Source organism: Mauremys reevesii, linkage group 7 (assembly GCF_016161935.1).
Source record: "Mauremys reevesii isolate NIE-2019 linkage group 7, ASM1616193v1, whole genome shotgun sequence".
Taxonomy (NCBI): Eukaryota; Metazoa; Chordata; order Testudines; family Geoemydidae; genus Mauremys; species Mauremys reevesii.
The window spans coordinates 76230891-76249091 of NC_052629.1; the positions used below are offsets into that span (position 1 = coordinate 76230891).

Sequence of the window (18201 nt, forward strand, 5' to 3'; positions counted from 1 at the left end):
TTTGGATACCATGCCAGCGACTATGTACAATGAGAGATCCAGTGCTTCCCCACCCCATCCCTCCTGCTCAGCCGGTCTCCTCGGTCCAGGCCTCGGGGGTAGCACTGGGGGCAGTGGCTTCTTCTCCATTACACGTAGCCAGGGCTCCCGCCGTCGGGGTGGTGTTGTCAGGTGCGGCGGCGGTGGCCGGCGAGGCGGCATTGTCTGGCATGGCGGCAGCTGGCAGGGTTGGCTTTGCCGGCTCAGCCTGCTCGGGTGCACGGAGTCGCTTCATGAGTGTGGTCACTCGCACAGCTTTCTGCGGGGAGGGGAGGAATCCCGTCGGTCACTACAGCATGGGTGGCCTTTCACCATCACAACAGCCCTCTGCCCTCGCACTGAGCTCCCACCTCCCCCTCCATCCTGCCCACTGCTCTGTTCCCCTCTGCCTGTCTCCGGCATTCCCAACCCTGCATCTCCCCAAACAAGTGCAGTGTGCAGGGGCGAGAGCCAAGCTATATGATCAGTGACTCAGGGGATGGATGCACCATGAGTGCTCCAATGGTACAGCTGCAGCACTGCTGCTGATTGCCCTAGTGTAGACACTTCCTCCATTGATGGAAAGGGTTTTTCCCCTGCTGCAGGGAACCTCCCCAGCCAGTGCTAGCCAGGTTAATGGAAGGGTCTCCTCTGGGGGTTGGGTCGGCTTAGCTACAGCCCTTGGGGGTGAATTTTTTCACATCTCTGAGCACTGCTACATTTTAAGTGTAGACCAGGCCTAAAAGGGAACAGACATTATGGGGATGCTGCAGTTACCCCAGAATCATATTGTGTCATACTGCCTGTTTGCCTTGGTCTTGCATACAGCCACCCATCACCACAGTATCAGGGCTCCAACCATGCAAATCAATAGCAACAGTGAAGCCCTTAGTGGACTTTGAGGAGCCTCCTTTCAGGGTCAATGCTCTGCTTGGGGAGGTGTCCTAGGGTGAGCTGGCCCTTTAAGGAGGCTGGGGCTCAGCTGAGCCAAACCCAGCTCACCCTCCCAGGTGGAGGAGAGGTGCAGGCCTGTGGTCCAGGCAGACTGGAGAAGATCCCAAGGACAGCAGCCCTGGCTGGCCAGGGGTGGGTGGGAGCATAGGGAGAGGTTCTGAGATGGACACAGGGTAGTTTGGACTAAGGGGGCTGACAGCCCAGTTGTTAGGGCCCTGGATACCCTCAGCAGGGAGTGCACACAGATTCTCCGTAGGCTGCCGCCCTGGGTGTGGCAGGTGCAGTGACCCCTGCTGTTAAGGGGCAATGGACAGACTCTGATTACCCTGGAAGTGGAGGCTCTTTCAGACTTCTCCAGAGGGCTAGGTCACCGCAATGATGGGCCAGCCCTGGGAGACAGTGACTGACTGACACTCTAGGGAAACTGAAGCAGTGTCCAATGCTGGCTATTACAGGACTTTGCTATCGGAGGGTTTGTGTGAGACCTGAGCATTACAAAGCCAGGAAATACAGAGTGAAGGTTAAACAAGAAAGAAACCCAGTGGCAACTAGGTCTGGAAATGCCCAGTTCAAGTCTCCTCTGGGCGCACTAATCCCCTGCCTTCCTCTGGGGCCCTTCACCTGACAGATCTCTTCCTGGCAGCTCCCCAGACAGCCACAGCAGCGGGGCTGGGGCCTCAGCAGAAGCAACTTTGCCTGCTGACAGGCTGGTTTCTTAGCCCTGCCTGAGAGCAGGACACCAGAGATCTCTCTGTCTCAGTACTCACCTGGCCCTCCTGTCTTCTCTGCACCTGTCGCTGCAAGATCCTCTCACCACACAGAACTCTATGGTCCAGAGCAGGACTGAGACCCAGGGTAGGTTCAGTGACTGGCCCAGGGAGTCGGTGGCTTAGCTGGGAACTGACCGCTGATCTGTGCAATCCCAGGCCAGTTCCCTACCTCCGTATCACCCTTCCTATCCTGACTGGGGAGAACACAGTGCAGGAAGAGGCTGAGATCTCCTCTCTGCTCTGCTCAGGGCTCCCTATGGGTGGGAGGGACTCTGCTGTGGTGGAGCACCTAAGCTGCAGCACAGAGCGAGGGTCATGTACCTTCCACTTCGCTCTGGCAAAGTTCTTCTCGATCTGAGCACAGACGCCATCTTTGATGTTCTTATCTGAGGCGGCGTTGCCAGAAATCCTGGAAGTGGAAACACACATCAATGACCAGCTTTCTACAGCTGCCCTCCTGGCACCATGCACTTGCACTCTGCTTCCACCCCTAAACCGGGGGGCCCATAGGGCGCTCCACCTACCCAGTCCCCACCCAGCCCTTCCCCTGGCACCAGTAAGTGGAGCTGGGCTCTCATGTCCCTCCCAACTCCCATGATGCTAGCCAGTGTCCCCTCTATCCCTCCAGGGTCCTCCTGCCAGGAGAAGGCCCCTCGCTTGGAGTCACCAGCGCTGCCTTACCACTCGTGGGAGATGGCTTCTTCAGCTGTGATCCTCTGGTCCTGGTCCACCTCCATCAGACGTGTCACCAGCTCCTTAGCTGCGGAGACAGCAAGTGGGAAGAAGGCGGTTAGCGCTCAGGCTGGCCATGCACCTGGGCACGGCCCGAAAGGGGATGGTGGCAGGTAGTGGACGCTCAAGCTCCCTGTTTTTATCCCCAGAGGAGCTGGGGCTGGCACAGAATGGAGCAGAATGAAAGCCCCCCCACAGCTGGCTGCTCTGCTGGAGGAAAGGGTGATGTGGGGCTCTCCTGACCGGTCACCAGGAAAGGTCTGTGCAGGGCAGGGAGCATGCACCCACCACGGCTGGTCACTGCTCTCCCCAGGGCCAAGCTCGCACAGACAGCTCTTATCTGACTCCTCTCCCCCAGGGCAGTTTGGGATGAGGACTGGGCCTTCACTCCTGGAGCAGGCCCCATCCCACCATGCCCTGCCTCCCACACGCCCCCCACTCCAGTGACAGCACTCCCTGGACAGCCACCAACCCCCATAGAACAGGACTGGGGGATGGGAAGAGGATGGGGTTAGGACCCCGTAGAACAGGACTGGCTGGGACGAGGACGGGATTGGGGCCCCATAGAACAGGCCTGGTGTGTGGGGATGAGGACAGGGTTGGGATCCCATACAATAGGACTAGCGGGGGCGGAAAGAGGATGGGGCTGGGGTCATGTACAACAGGAATGTCAGGGGTGGGACGAAGATGAGGTTGTGATCCCGTGGAACAGGACTGGCGGCAGTGGGATGAGGATGGGGTTGGGATCCCATAGAATGGGAATGGCAGGGGTAGGTTGAGGTCAGGGTTGGGGTCCCACAGAACAGGATTGGCAGAGGTAGGACGAGGACGGGGTTGGGGTCATGTAGAACAGGACTGGTGGAGGTGGGATGAGGACAGGGTTAGCTGGGATCCCACAGAACAGGACTGGCAGGGGCACGACAAGGATGGGGTTGGAATCCTGTAGAACAGGGCTGGGGGAGGTGGGACGAGGACGGGGTTGGGTACTACAGAACGAGACTGGCGGGAGCGGGACGAGGACAGGTTTGAGGCCCTATAAAACAGGGCTGGTGAAGGCGGGATGAGGACAGGGTGGGGGCCCTGTAGAACAGGACTGGCGGAGGGACAAGGAGAGGGTTGGGGGTCCCCATAGAATGGGACTGGTGGCAGGGACAAGGATGTGGTAGGACATGACTGATGGAATGGGACAAGGATGGAGTTGTGGTCCCCAGAATGGGAAGGGTGGGGTGGGACGAGGACAGGCTGGGGTCCCGCAGAACAGGACTGGCAGGGGAAGGATGAGGATGGGGTTTGGGTCCCAGACAGAGGTGAAAGTAAGCTGGTAAGAGCCAGTACGCTGTACTGGCAAGAGCCGGTATGCTGTGCCGGACTGGACCAGCTTCCCCGGCGGTGATTTAAAGGGCCCAGGGCAGCAGCCCCAGGCCCTTTAAATCACTGCCGGAGTTCCAGCAGCCAGGCTTGATCAGGGATTTAAAGAGCCTGGAGCTCCGGCTGCTGCGGGGAGCCCGGGCCCTTTAAAGCACCGCCGGAGCTCTGGCAGCGGGGCTCAGGCAGCGTTTTAAAGGGCCCGGGGCTCCCCGCAGTGGCAGGAGCTCTGGGCCCTTTAATTCACCCCTGAGCCCCAGGGCTCCCAGCTGCCTCTTCAGCTGGTGGCTCCAGGGCGATTTAAAGGCCCTGGGGCTCCCAGCCACAGCCGGAGGCCTTTAAATATTGAAGGGCCCCACCTCTTCTGGTTGAGGCCATGCCCCCACTCAGGACTCCAACGTACCGGTAAGTCGTTTACGTTACTTTCACCCCGGTCCCAGAGAACAGGACTGGTGGGGGCGGGAGGAGGACAGGGTTGGGGTCCCACAGAACAGGGCTGGTGGGGGCGGTACGAGGACAGGGCTGGGTTACCATAGAACATGACTGGTGGAGTTGGGATGAGGATGGGGTTGGCCGACGTCCCAGAGAATGGGACTGGCGGGGGGTGGGACGAGGACCAGGTTGGGGTCTCACAATACAGAACTGGCTGGGGCAGGATGAGGAGGGGGTTGGGGTCCCGTGGATACAGGACTGGCAGGGGTGGGACAAGGACAGGGTTGGGATCCTATAGAACAGGACTGGAGGGCGTGGGACGAGGATGTGGTTGGGGTCCCCATAGAAGGGGACTGGCAGGGGGAATGAGGACAGGGTTGGGGTCCTGTAGAACAGGACTGGTGGGAGCACAACGAGGATGGGGTTGTGGTCCCTATAGAACAGGGATGAGGACAGGGTTGGGGTCCCATAGAACAGGAATGGCGGACAGGATGGGGTCCCGTAGAGACAGGACTGGCAGTGGTGGGACAAGGATGTGGTTGGGATCCCATAGAACAGGACTGGAGGGCGTGGGACAAGGATGTGGTTGGGGTCCCCATAGAAAGGGACTAGAAGTGGGGGACAAGGACGGGGTTGGAACTCTGTAGAAAAGGCCTGGTGGTTGGGGGAGGATGGGGTTGCGGTCCCATAGAACAGGGCTGGCAGGGGCGGGATGAGGCAGAGTTGGAGCCCCGTCCAAAAGGGCTGACATGAGGTTGGGGGAGGGGATGGGGATAAGGTTGGGATCACGTAGAACAGGGCTGGCAGGGGCGGGATGAGGACAGGTTGGGGTCCCATAGAACAGGCTGGTAGGTGTGGGATGAGGATGGTGTTGGGGTGGCACAGAAGAGGACTGGTGGATGGGGACGAGGTCAGGGTCGGGATCCCGTACAACGTGGCTTGCGGGGATGGGACGAGGATGGAGTTGGGGTCCCATAGAAGTGAACTGGCGTGGGTGGGACAAGGACTGACTGCGATCTCGTAGAACAGGGGGGATGGGACGGGGTTGGGGGAAGGCGAGGACAGAGTTGGAGTCCCACAGAACAGGACTGGTGGGGGCGGGATGGTGACGGGGTTGGCGTCCCGTAGAACAGGACTGGCGGGCACAGGACAAGGACAGGGTTGGGGCCCAGTAGAAAATGACTGGTGGTGGTGGAACGAGGATGGTGTTGGGGGTCCCATATAACAGGGCTGGTGGGGGTGGGATGAGGATGGGGTTGGCCAGTGTCCCACAGAACAGGACTGGCAGGTCAGGATGAGGATGGAGTTGGGGTCCCATAGAACAGGGCTGCTGTGGGGAGGGGATGAGGATGGAGTAGGGGCCCCATAGAACAGGGCTGGCAGATGCAGAATGAGGACAGGGTTGGGATCCCATACAACAGGGCTGGGGAAGGGGGAGGGAGACAGGGTTGGGGTCCCACAGAACAGGGCTGGCAGGGGACGGATGAGGACAGTTTGGGATTAAGTAGAACAGGGCGGAGGGGCAGGTGACGAGGACTGGGTCGGGGTTGCCATAGAGCAAGACTGGCAGGAACTATTGTTTTTGTCTCTCCCACTGAGCGGTCTCTCATGGGAGTGTGGGAGTGCGTGAGGTCTGTGCAGCGGGGGCTCTGCAGGGGCTGCGTGAGGGTGAGTCTTGCCCACATGGGCTCCTCCATTCCATTGGCTCTCAGGAGTGGGTTTGTGAGTGGGACTCTGAGCGAGCATCACGCTGGTTCTGGAGCCAGGTGCCCAGCGGTGCCCCCAGACGAGCAAGCCTCACCCGCCTGGGAGATGTCATCCCAATAAGGCGGGTCGAATTCGTAGTCGCCAGCCAGGATCTTGCGGAAGAGATTTTTGTCATGGTTCTCATAGTCGTCCTCTTCCACCTCCTCATAAAAGGGTGGGTTCCCTGACAGCCTGCATAGGGTGAGAACATCAGGGCAGTGAGCACGCCTGGCCTGGCCCAGCGCTGACTACACCACAGCTCCACTTACCCCATCACTGCCACCTTGTGGGCAGGCTGTGCTGCTGTGTAAGGGACAAAGGGCCCAGGGCACTGAGTATCTGACCCCCTTCCCCAGGGCCCCTCTGGCTGCCTTCCCTGGGACCCCTTGGTCTCCAGCCCCCTTCCCCAGGGCCCCTCCAGCTCCCCTCCCTGGGGTCTGGGGACCCTTGGTCTCCGGCCCTCTTCCCCAGGGCCCCCTTAGTCTCCAGCCCTCTTCCCCAGAGTCCAGGTCCAGGCCCTGGTTGTTGGCTCACTCTCTCAGCTAGTTTCCTGGATGTGGCCTCTAGCTGTCACCCCTCCACCATGTCCTTGACTCTACAGCCCAGTCTGTGTCAATCGTCCCTGTCCCCCCACAATATCAGCTTCCTGGCCCAGCCTCTAGCTCCACCCCATACTCATCTCTCCAACCACAAGCCCCGCCACAAGCCCATCTTCTGTTCCCTGGCCCAGTCTCTGGCCGGCCCCATCCTCAGCCAGCCCCCAACCCCTGCAAGTCAGGCTCAGAATTCCAGGACCCCACTCTGCATTCCCCTCCCCATACTTACAAGATGTACATGATGACACCAATAGCCCAGCAGTCCACAGGCCGTCCATACCGCTGCCGTCCCACCACCTCCGGAGCTGCAACGGCCCAACAGCAAGGTGAGCCCTGTGCAGTGCTGCCGGCGGGTGCCCAGACCATTACGCATAGCAGCCCCCACCTTGGATGTTCCCATGGCAGCAGTGGTCCAAGTGCCAGTCGGGATCTGGCTAGCTAGGGCTATGTCTCATTTCCCTGCTCCCTTCTGCCTGCCATTTTGGGCCTCACCTTGGGCATGTCCGCACCGCAGCTGGCAGCGAACCTCCTGGCCCAGGAAGATTCTCTCTGGCCACGAGACTGTGCCTGGACTCTCCCTCTGTGGGCTAGCGCGGGCACCCAGCCTCAGCTCCTGGCTCCCCGGCCATCGTCTCTCTTGGGTGGAGACCCATGTCTCTCTCTTCTCACCGGGGTATTTCCAGGCTGTTCAGCTCTCTGCCTACATGGTGATCTCCCCAGCAAGAGACAGGCTGCCTCAGCAGGCCTGCCTCACTCCTCTCCCCAAGCTGGTACACAGTATAACTGCCACGGTGACGTTACCACCTGGCCCTTGTGAAGCAAGCCCATTGATTCTTGAGGGAAAAGCATCACAGAGAGGAAAAGAACCTACACTCGAGCTACTAAGCTTACCAGTGGTCCCCAAGCTCCAGCATGGGCTTGGGCAGGTGAGCGGCCCTTCCAACGCCATCACGGGATTTTCTTGTGCTTCCCAGTTCATAACACCCTTTGCTCAGAACAAGCCCACAGTTGTGTGGGGCCTCAGTGAGCCAAAGTCCTTCCAGCCCTAGCTAAGGATCAGGGTCTGCCATAGACCAGAGGTCCTTCCCGTTAGTGGAGTCAGGAGGAAGGCTCTAGGTCCAGTGTAACTCAGGCTATTTAACCAAAAACCCTCCTGTGTCTCTTGGTCCCTGGAGAATCCGGTTTGAGCCTCTCTCCTGGTAGGGGAAGCTCGCTGGAGGTGTTACAACCTGAGTGAATTTGCCTGATCACCCCCAGTGCTCTTAGCTCCTGGAGGGCTCTGGCCTTGCTCCTTTTTCTGGGAAGCTGCCCCCTTTCTGAGCAGCCCATCAATGCTCCCGGGTTACTGTGCCCATGCTCTCTGTGGACTGTGGGAACCTCTTCCATCAAGAAGAGGGAGCTCAAAACTTTCCAGGGAGAAAGCCCCTGCCAGCGCCATGCCCAGGACGGCCCTGTGTGCATGCAGAGCCAGTGACTTCTCCCCTGGAGGAGGGTGAAGGGGCCAGAACAGCTGCGGAGGGCACAGGATGGCATGTGAAAGGAGGCCTGGCTGGAGCAATCCTGGGCTGAGCACGCTGGTAGGAGGGTTGTGGAGAAGGAAGGGGGCAGGCAGGTGAGGAAGAGCTCAGGAGAATGTGCATGGATCCCATTTAGCCACCACTTCCAGGTCAGAAATTCTGCTCTTAGGTGGTAGAAGCAAAAGGCTGGAAGGGATCTCTACCCTCATGGTTCAGGACACAATCCAGCCTTTAACTATTCCTGGGGGCAGCCCCTGGGCCAGGGTGGGTGAGGGAGGATGGGGGGGAGGAGGACCGGCCTGGATTACTGAGCCCCTGGAATGGGCTCTGGGGGCAGCTTCTCACTCTGTGGCTCACCCTTAGTTTCTGAGCAAAAAATATTTAATTTTTGTGCCCTCTCTTGCCTAGCCTGTCCCTTGCTGCCCTTTGCCAAATGCCCCCTGATGGCCACCTCACTGTTTCTTACCTAGATACTCTGGGGTGCCACAGGGCTCCTTGATGAGGCCGTTCTCTAGCTTTGCCAGGTGGAAGTCACTGATCACAATCTTGGAGTTCTTCAGACGGTTGTAATACACCAGGTTCTCCAGCTGCAGGTCCGCATGCCAAAAGAAGGGCAGGAGTGGAAGGAGAGAGCACAACTCATCCCAGGGATGGGCACACAGCTGTGTGTGTGGGTGTCAGTGATCCCTGGGCACCAAGGGGGTGTCTCTCCCCTAGGGCTCTGTGGGTCAGCCAGCACCCCGTTCTACCCCAGGGGAGAATGGCTCAGAGAAAAGGCCATTTGCCATATAGAGAAGCTACACTGCAGGGCACACCAGGCCGTGGAGCCACCAACCAGCCTGCAGGAGGGAGTCAGGCTATGGAGCCAAGCAGCACCTACTGGGGAGCACAGTGAGGTGCGCCCCCAGAGCTGCTTCCCTGGAGAAGAATGAGAGTGGGGAGCCCCATTAGAGCTCGATTGCTCATGATGGCTGGGGACTGCAAGGGCAGATGGGGCCTGCAGGTAAAAGACCATCCTGGGGCATAACTGACCTTGAGGTTCCTGTGCACAATCTTGAGTGAATGCAGGTAAGCGACGGCCTCCAGCACTTGTCGGATGACATTGCTGGTGTCCCGCTCAGAGTAATAACCCTGATCCAGGATCCAGTCAAACACCTCCCGGCCCGTGGCCCTGCAGTAGGGGAAAAAGCCCACACCTGAGAGAGCAGTAGGGTCAGGCCTTTGCCCTGAGGGGCAGGCCTTGTACCCAACACCCCCCAAGCTATGGCTGGAGCACCCCAAGACCCGCATGAGCACCCCAGATGCTGCAGGATCTCAGAACCTTCCCCATTCATCAATAGCAGCTGCCCCAGGCTGCAGAGGCAGCTGGGTCCCGGACTTGATTAGGAAAGGCAGGAGGCATGGCAAGGGAAGAGGAACTGTCCGGGGTCCAGCCCAGCCAGAGGCAGGACACAGCACATGTCTCATCAGAGTGCCAGATCTTAGAGCTGCAGGTAATACTATGGAGCAGCCCCTGAATTTCTGGGTGCTCAGCTGAAACGCCCAAGTGCCTGCTGTCAAGAGTTTCAGTGAAGTTGGCCAATCCTCGCCCACCCAAGAAGCACGCTCACAGCAGGGACTTGACCATTCCTGACAGCTCCCCACAGCAGGCTGCAGCTGAATTTGTCGAGGAGCACGAATCAGCCTCCCGAGTGAGTCACCACAGATCCTCTGACCTTCCCAGCATGGTTCTTTCTCCTGTATTGCCCGTGGGATAATGAAGGATCCCAGACCTGGGTTAATTGAGGGCTCCAGCCCTCTGTACATGGAGATCAGCAAGTCCTGTGCTGCCGGCCATAAGCTGCCCTGGCTGTGGCACATAGCCAATCCTTGGCCCAGAGCTGAGCTGCAGTTCTAAGCAGAAGCTGCCTCTAAACTAACCTGCTAACGAGTGAAGCATCTGGCCATGGGGCAAGATCAGGCCCAGAAGTGGAGCCAGGCCGGCTTAGCGGGGCAGTCTGCATGGAGACAGCCTCCCAGAAGGAGAAAGGGGCTTCTGGGAATTACCCAGGGGGTGTTTGGTGTGGCTGCCCCAGACACGTGCCTGGGGAACAGCAGTGGAGGGGTTACAGCCATAGCAAGCTCCCACTGGGACCCCAGAGCCAGGGTCTCTCTGGGGAGGGGGAGGGGCCCTGTCAGAGCCAGCTGGGGCCAATCTTGCAGCTGCCGGGTACCAGGCAGCACTGACTTACAGTTCAAGGAAGATGAAGTACTCTTTGCGAGTGACGTACACGTCCACCAGCTGCAAGATGTTGGGGTGCTTCACCCTGGTGGCACACAGTGAGAGAAAATGGGGTTAGCAGACTCTGCCCAGCGCAGCACCACATCCCTGGGGTACCTGCCTGTGCCAGGACACAGACTCTGCTCCCTACTCTGCTCCCACTAGGGCAGGGCAGTCACTGGAGGCTCTTGGGGGAGCTGTGCAGGTCAGAGGGGAGAGAAGGCTGGGGAGGCTGAGCCACGGGAGAGCTGGGTACGACAGTGGACAGGGCAGAGAGAGCGCCTAGCTCCGCACAGGCTGGGCAAGATCCCTCGCTCAGCTGTGGCTGGCTCCCTCTGCCAGCTGCTCAGAACCCCTTCCTCTGGCTCCCCCCACAGTCCCTCAGGGTCTCCCATTGGAGGAAGGGGAGGAGCTGGAGACAGAGGCTGACTGATTGGTTGTGAGGGAAGGTGTCAACAACTGACCGCCCGGCTGCTGGGTGGGTGGGGAGACTGGTGGGTGGGGACCAGGGATCCCGCCGCAGCCCAAGCTCTTCCAGGACTCCCTGGTGCCCCCACCTCTGAGTCAGGCTGGCCTGGGGGCTGTGGCACCAGCTGGACTCTGCCTCAAACTGGCCAAGGACCTAGGCCAGACCCTCCCCTCTGTGCCCACCTTAACCCAACCCAGAGCCTGGCACCATGCCTGCCCATGCCTTCTGGGGAGCTGGGGCTAGGCAACATGCATTGCATGTCCAGCAGAAGGGGGCATGGGGATGAAGCCGACTGCCAGCACCTAAGAGGGGGGCATTGGATATGCCTCGCCACATAGCCACATGGGCAGGGCTGCGGGGATAGGGGAAACTCAGGCTACCCTCTGTGTCTAGCCTCATCTCCCACTGTAATACACACCGTCTCCCCTCTCAGTCCTCACTATACTGCCTGCAGTGGGGGGAGGCAAAGAGTACCCATTGACTGGCAAAGGGTAGGGCTCTTCTGTAAGTTGGCACTGGTCACACATGGAGGTCAGCTTGTGAGTGAGATGCAGTGCTAGGTCAGCCTAGCCCAAGGGACCAGAGGCACAACAAAAGGTGTCATAGGGCTGCCCTACCCAGCCTTCCCAGCATCGAAGCAGGCAACATTGGGGGCCCACAGTCGGAAAAGTGCAGTTACATGTAGAAAAGGCCTGTTGTCAGTAGGTATGCCCTGAGCAGGGGGCCTGTTAGGGGGAGACCAGGTTAGCAGAGCCTGGTCAGGTCATGTCATGGCTTCAGCAGACGTAGCTCCCACTGGTACATTTGTCCCCCTCTGTTGGCTGGTCCGCAAAAGAGGATAGGAGTCTACTACAGCTGCTAGCTAACAGAGTTACTCCTGTAGTATGCACAGCAGGGACTCATGCTGTTAATGCTGAGAGCTTCAGGCTCAAACCCTGGGATGGGAAGCTACAGTGACTCACATTTTCAGGATGATGATCTCATTCTTGGCTGCCTTCCGCACCTTCCGACCATCTCTCTTCAGGAACTTCTTGCATGTGTAGAGCTTTCCCGTCGTCTTCTCTTTGGCCCTGAATATTTCACAGAATTCCTCCCTGAGGAACGAATCAGCATGGGCCCTGTTAGGACTGTTACAGATTGCCCCATGTGGGGCTAGTGCTGGCAAGAAGCCCTGTGTGTTACCTTCTGGGAGGGAGGTGCAAGGATCGGCTTCCCTAACTGCTACCTTGGTGCCCAAATCATGCTGTCAGAGCACAGGTCAGTGTGGTGGCATGCATCAAACCTAGCATTAAAGTGCTATCTGTGTGCCACCAGCTACCCAACCAATGCTGCAAGGGGCATACACTATGGGATGCAGGGCAAGTGGGAGCATGCACATGTGGGGGGAGGGAGGAGAAGAGTTAAGGTTACTTGGGTGCCACCTCCACATTGCACCTGCGGTTGTCATGGCTCTCAGCAGCACACTCGCCCTGCCATGGTGGGAGGAGCCTCCCTACACTTGGAGAAATTCCAGCACCAGACAGAATTGCTGCAATGTGAAAGTGAGGCTGCGACTCCTCCCTCCAGCACAGGAGCCCCCACCTGGGCTGAGGCTCCTATAGGACACTGCCTCTCTTACGGAGAAGGAGCTCTGGACCTCAGTCCTGCTTCTCCAGGCTTTGCCATCATCTTCTGGGAAGGAGAGCTTTTTTTTTTTTTTTTTTTTTTTGTTAAAAACAGCTGAAACTCACATGCTACATTGGAAGTGCTGTCTCCCCCGCACCCCCGGAAAGCCAGCTAAGAGCAGCAAGGAAATGGGTGTCTAATGCCATGAACTCCCCTCCTCTGCTTGGAATGGACTCTGCCTAGCATCATGCTTGCAGCACACCCACCACTACTCCCAGGACTGACTGCTCCAGTTCCACCCACTCCCAGGACTCAACCAGGCCTTAGCACCAAAAGGTATCCAAGCGCCCCAGTGAGTCAGACCACCTCTTCTCCACTTGGAGTGTCCCATGGCACAGCCCGATATTTCACCTATCCCACCCCACGTTGGGAGGAACTGTCCCAGGAACCGGCAGAGCAGACCTAAGAAATCAGATTCCAACCATCTACCACCTCTCCACTGCCTGGGAACATTAGCTAGGCATGGGCCCAAAGCAGGCAGCACAGAGCTACCTGAACTAATATTGACACTAATCAATGCAAGCTCCATCTCCAACACCCATGACCTTGCCACTGATCTAGCCTGCATCTCCAAGGCTGGATGACGCTGGGAGACCTGTGCTAGCCCACCTAACCCCTCAGGACAGAACACACCCCTGAATTCACACCCTTTAATCTTCATACAGAGGAAGCCTTTTAAGGTATCATTTGAAAAGTCATAATTTGATGGGCAGTATTTTCCTGGTAAAATATGTGTGGCAACATTGTATGTGAAGTTATAACATTCTACTGTATGGTTTTGTTAACAAAGGTTCCAATCCCCATAGCCCTGCCCCAAGAGAAGTCTGCAAACAGGCCTGTCCTAAACAAAGGAATGAGTGCTCTACTTAATTTGCATTGAACCAGTAAACAGAGTTATCAAGCAGTAAGGTAAGACAAAGAAGTTCAAACAGGTGCAAAAACCATAAGAAGGAGGGACAAACACTCCTTTCCCATCACATTCTCTACACGTGAAGAGACAAAGGAAGCAGGCTTTAGACTCTGGGGAGGGGTCCTGACCTGAGAGTTTGGTCAGTAAGATAGCTAGAGCGTGTGGTGAGAAACTTTGCTTGAATCTATGATAGTTTGTTAAATTACGCGTTAGTAAATGTCTTATGTTTATTTTTTTTGTAACCATTTCTGACTTTTATGACTCATTAATTGTACTCACTTAAAATCTCTCTCTTTGTAGTTAATCACCTTGTTTTACTGTTTTATCTAATCTAGTGTTTTTAAATCAAAGTGTCTGAATAACTATTTGAGATAATAAACTGGCATATTATTCCCTTAAAGGAATAATAAACTTAAAATATTTGTACTGTCCAGGAGAGGGCTTGGCGGTACAGGACATATATTTCTGGGGGAAATCCGGGACTGGGGGTATGTTGGGGTCACTCTGCAATATAACCCAGGATGGTAAGAGCTGGAATAAAACCCAAGTGTGGCTGGTGGGCTGCAGTTACATACAGACATTCAGGGTGTGGCTTGCATACTGTTAGGCTGTTTGTGAGCTGTCCAGATGGGACCTACTTCAGCAAGGCATTGTGAGGCACCCAAGGTTGCAGGGCAGGGGTGACACAGCCCCCCAACTTGTCTGCACTGTACCCTGGTATGTCACCCTCACACCCCTAGAAGACTTGGTACATCACAGACCCAGACAGGAAAAGAAGGCAAACAGCACTGCATCCATCTCCTCTGCAAACATCAAATCCAAGAAAGGTGCCTCAGATAAGACAAGGTCATTCAAATTAATTAATCTAACAATAGAAACAAGAGCCAAAGCTAACACAGATGTTATGCTCATTTACAGACCAAATACAAAAGGGTTCATGAAGGAACTCACTGACAATGGTGGTCATTCTGGGAGATTTCAACATTCATGTCAAAAAGGCAGCAAAGACAACCCCTCCCACAAACGTCTGTCCTCATCTCTGGTGAGCCCACCCAGCCTGGACCTGCTCTTTTGTCTAGATGTCAATATTAAGGACATGACAACCCAGCCACTGCTTTGGGCAGATCATCAGTACATTAAGGCAGTGAACAGCACTCTTCCAGGACCCAGCATCAGAAAGGCTCATGGACTCTGCCAAGTTCAGCAAGACTCCACAGGACAAGGAGTCCAGGACCCAGTGACTCATCGTCATTCTACACTTGCCTCAGCCATTGGCCCCAAGTGGACCCTTGCTCCCGATCACCCAAACAGGTCTCCATGGTTTTGACACCCTGCACTGGATGAAGAGAGAAAGTCAGAAACTTGTGCGCCGATAGCAGAAAACAAAGGCTGATACAGGCAGGATGAAACAGAATGAATTCCTCCATGCCTATGCTAAGACTTTAGTAATCACCAGGAGAACCTTCCTATCAGCCTGCACTGAAATGGCCAGCTAGATCCTATCCCAAGGAGTTACCTGGGTGGTAGATCACTTCATCAGTCCTGAGCCCACACCCTGCATCTGAGCCAAGCCCCAAGTGCTAGGAAGAACTATCATCCTATGGTGCGTGTAAGCGGGGTGGTTACCCGCTCCTGCCCTTTGGGGCTTAAAACAGCCCAGGAGAGGGCTGTGGCTGGGGCAAGAAGGGCTTAAAAGCTGCAGCTCTAAAAGCTGGGCTGATTGACTGGGGCGTGGCCCAGCTGCATCCACTTCCCCAGAGCCCAGCTGGCCCTATAAAGAGGCTGGGAGCCAGGAGCTCAGCACTCTCCCTCTGCCTCTGCCTGTAGAGGGAGAAGGGCCTGGCTGCAGGGAGCTAGACACAGGGTACTTGGGTGAAGCAGGGCTGGGGAAAGGCAGAGGAGCTGGGCAGCTCCTGCCTGGAAAGCCCCAGGCTGCGGCCTAGCAGAAGGCCAAGAGATACTGGGGGTTGCAGGGGGCAGCCCAGGGATAGGCAAAGGCAGCAGGTCCAAACCCCTTTGCTGATGATGAGTGGCTTATACTGCAGTCTGCCCCAGGGAATGGGGGCTAGATGGAGACTGGGCAGTAGCCAATACTGAGGCAAAGTGGGGATAGTGGGGTGGGGGTTCCCCTGGGAGGGGGAGACCCAGTTAAAGGGGCACCGGGGTCCTGAGAGGTACACAGGGGCCAGTAGCTGGAAGGCAGATCACCGGCCTGCAGAGGATGCTCCGGATGCTGGAATGAGCTAATTCCCGAGGATGACCAGCAGAGGAGGCACCGCAGGGGTGAGTCCACTCGTCTACAGTGCTGAAAAGATCACGTGTATTCGGGAAGGTTTCTTACACAGCCTAGATCTGCTCTGTCTGTACCGGACAACGAAGAGCCCACCTGCATTCCCGGAGTTCAGTCCAGTAGCTCCTCACAAAGTACTGGACTCCCTAAAGGAGTCTGGACCCGAGACTCTGACTCGCCCCTTTCCTTGCTGGTGGCAGATAACATGGAGCAATGGGTGCTGCTCCTGCCAAGACTAGCCAACATCTCCATCAGAGGAGGAATCTTCCCTCCCTCCTTCCGACCTGCAATAGTGCTAGCAACACTGAAGAAACCTGCTCAGAATGCTTCGATTCTAGTCACTGCCACCTGGTATCAAACCGTCTGCTCCTAAGCAAGCTCACAGAAAAGCAGACAATGGCCAACTACAGACTCACCGAATTTAAGCTAATATCCTAGACCCAGCAGAGTCAGGCTCCAGGCCAGAACATGGGACAGAAATGATAGTAATGGCACAGATGAATGACTCCTGGTGTCTACAAATGGAGGGCACATATAGGATGAGAATGGATGAGACCTCTCTGCAGCACTGGATACTGCCAACCAGGAGAGAGTGCTGACCTCCCTAAAGGAGGTAGCAGGAGTGCTAGAATGGCTTAAGTCCGTCCTGGAGGGATTCACCATGAGGCAAAGAGAAGAGTTTCAGAGGGCTTAGCTGTGGACTCCGTGCTAAGAAGGTAAATAATTGTCATTAGTGACTCCCTAGTAAGACCAGTGGGCAGAGAATTCAGCAACGGCCATACAGATAACAGTGCAGTGTACCCAGAGAATGAAAATGCAAGATGTTACTGCAAGATTGGGCAGGTTATTTGACTAATAACACAGCATCACATGGAACTACACAGGCCACAGAAGATGTCAGGGACCTTTGAAGGGAGCTGATGAAGAGGAAAGTTCCAGTGATCTCAGAAGTTCTTCTGGTCCCACAAGTGAGAGAAAGCAGAAAATACTGGAGGTGAACCACTGGCTGCATGACTGATATGAAGCAGAAGGGTTTAGTTTTGTGGAACATTGCATCGCACCCTCTCACCATGGAATGTGGCCCAAATTGGACAGCCTGCATTTTGTAAGTGGGAGAGATGCTAATCTTCTCAGCTGAAGACTAACTGGAGCAGCCAGGAGAGCATTACACTAGCAATGCGAGGGGAGAGTGCCTCAGGGGCAAATACACTGAGTTTGAGCAGGCACTGTATCACAAACAAACTGAACCAATGGGATGAAGAATGTGCAGAGAAGAAATTTTCCCATTGCTTCTGTACCAAAGCTGGTAGTCTGAGTAACAAGCAAGAAAACTTTGAAATTCTCATTGATGAGAAGAAATTTGATATAATTGGCATTGCTGAAACTGGGCGGGATGAGTGGCATGTTCAAATCCCTGGTTCTAACCTGTTCCGGAAGGATAGCGTGGGTAAAAGAGGTGAGGGGGTGGCATTCTACATTAAAGATGCCATTACCTGGTTTAGAGATATCAGAAGCTGAATAAAATAGACAGGCCAAGCTCTTGTGTGGAATGAAACTGTGGCCGCAGGCACTGCAGTTGTGATGAGCCTGCTGACCATCGCTGTTGCTCACCATGGGGCGCCTCTCCCCTGCCTGCTCCTGCTGCCGGAGTAGAGCTGCTCCCAGCAGAACTGCTGTCTGCTGCCCCTAGCGCCTGCCCTCCACTAATGGCAAGGCAGGCTGCCCTTACCCTGCCCTTCCGCTCTAGCCTTGAGCCCTCATCCCCCCCGCACCCTAATCCTCAGCCCCAGCCAGAGCCCTCACCCCCCTGCACCCTAATCCTCTGCTCCAGCCAGAGCCCTGACACTGTCTCTATGTTTGTTCTGTTACAGTCTCTGTTTCTGTTCCCATGGCGCTGCTCCCTGTGATTGAATAGCACTGTTGCCAGTCCCACTGGGTCACCAACACAGGCTGTGCAAAACCATTGCCAATCGCACCATCACTCGTCAAGCCAGGAAGGTGCTCCAGGGCAGGGTTCCTGCCAGTGGAAGGATGGCTCCAGTGAGCCGCTGCTCAGCCTCCTCCGCCTTCTGGGGAGGCGTGTGCCAAGGGCGTTCACCATGGGTGGCAAGTTTGTAGAAATTTTGGTGGTGCCCAGAACCCGCCCCCCACTTCTGCCCCCCCCAAACTCTGCCCCCACCTGCCTAAGGCTCTGGGAGGGGACTTGGGGGGGGGTCTGGGGTGCAGATCCTGGGCTGGGGATTAGGGTGTAGGAGGGGTGCAGGGTGCAGACTTTGGGATGGAGTTTGGGTGCTGGGTGCAGGCTCCGGGCTGGGGCAGGGGATGGGTGTGCAGGAGGGGGTGAGGGGTGCAGGCTTTGGGACGGAGTTTGGGTGCAGGCTCTGGACTGGGGGTGGGGGCATAGGAAAGGGTGAGGGTGCAGGCTCTGGGAGGGAGTTTGGGGTGGAAAGGGGTGTGTGGGAAGGAGGAGTGCACCC

General features: G+C 56.5%; 1 protein-coding gene across 4 annotated transcripts in view; it reads right to left on the minus strand.

The window, feature by feature from the left end:
• The window catches only part of CAMKV (CaM kinase like vesicle associated), a 49028-nt gene continuing 30827 nt past the window's right edge, over positions 1 to 18201 (minus strand). For 3 of the 4 annotated variants that reach the window (XM_039482775.1, XM_039482776.1, XM_039482777.1), the window contains 9 exons: positions 11822 to 11953; positions 10362 to 10436; positions 9163 to 9301; positions 8597 to 8717; positions 6843 to 6918; positions 6073 to 6209; positions 2424 to 2502; positions 2064 to 2151; positions 1 to 298 (listed from right to left, as the gene is read on the minus strand). In XM_039482775.1, the coding sequence (XP_039338709.1) occupies positions 68 to 298; positions 2064 to 2151; positions 2424 to 2502; positions 6073 to 6209; positions 6843 to 6918; positions 8597 to 8717; positions 9163 to 9301; positions 10362 to 10436; positions 11822 to 11953 (1078 nt within the window). In that variant the 3' untranslated portion in view covers positions 1 to 67. Of the gene's footprint in view, positions 299 to 2063; positions 2152 to 2423; positions 2503 to 6072; positions 6210 to 6842; positions 6919 to 8596; positions 8718 to 9162; positions 9302 to 10361; positions 10437 to 11821; positions 11954 to 14950; positions 15122 to 18201 lie in introns of those variants that run through there. The other variant, XM_039482778.1, reaches the window with a different exon arrangement.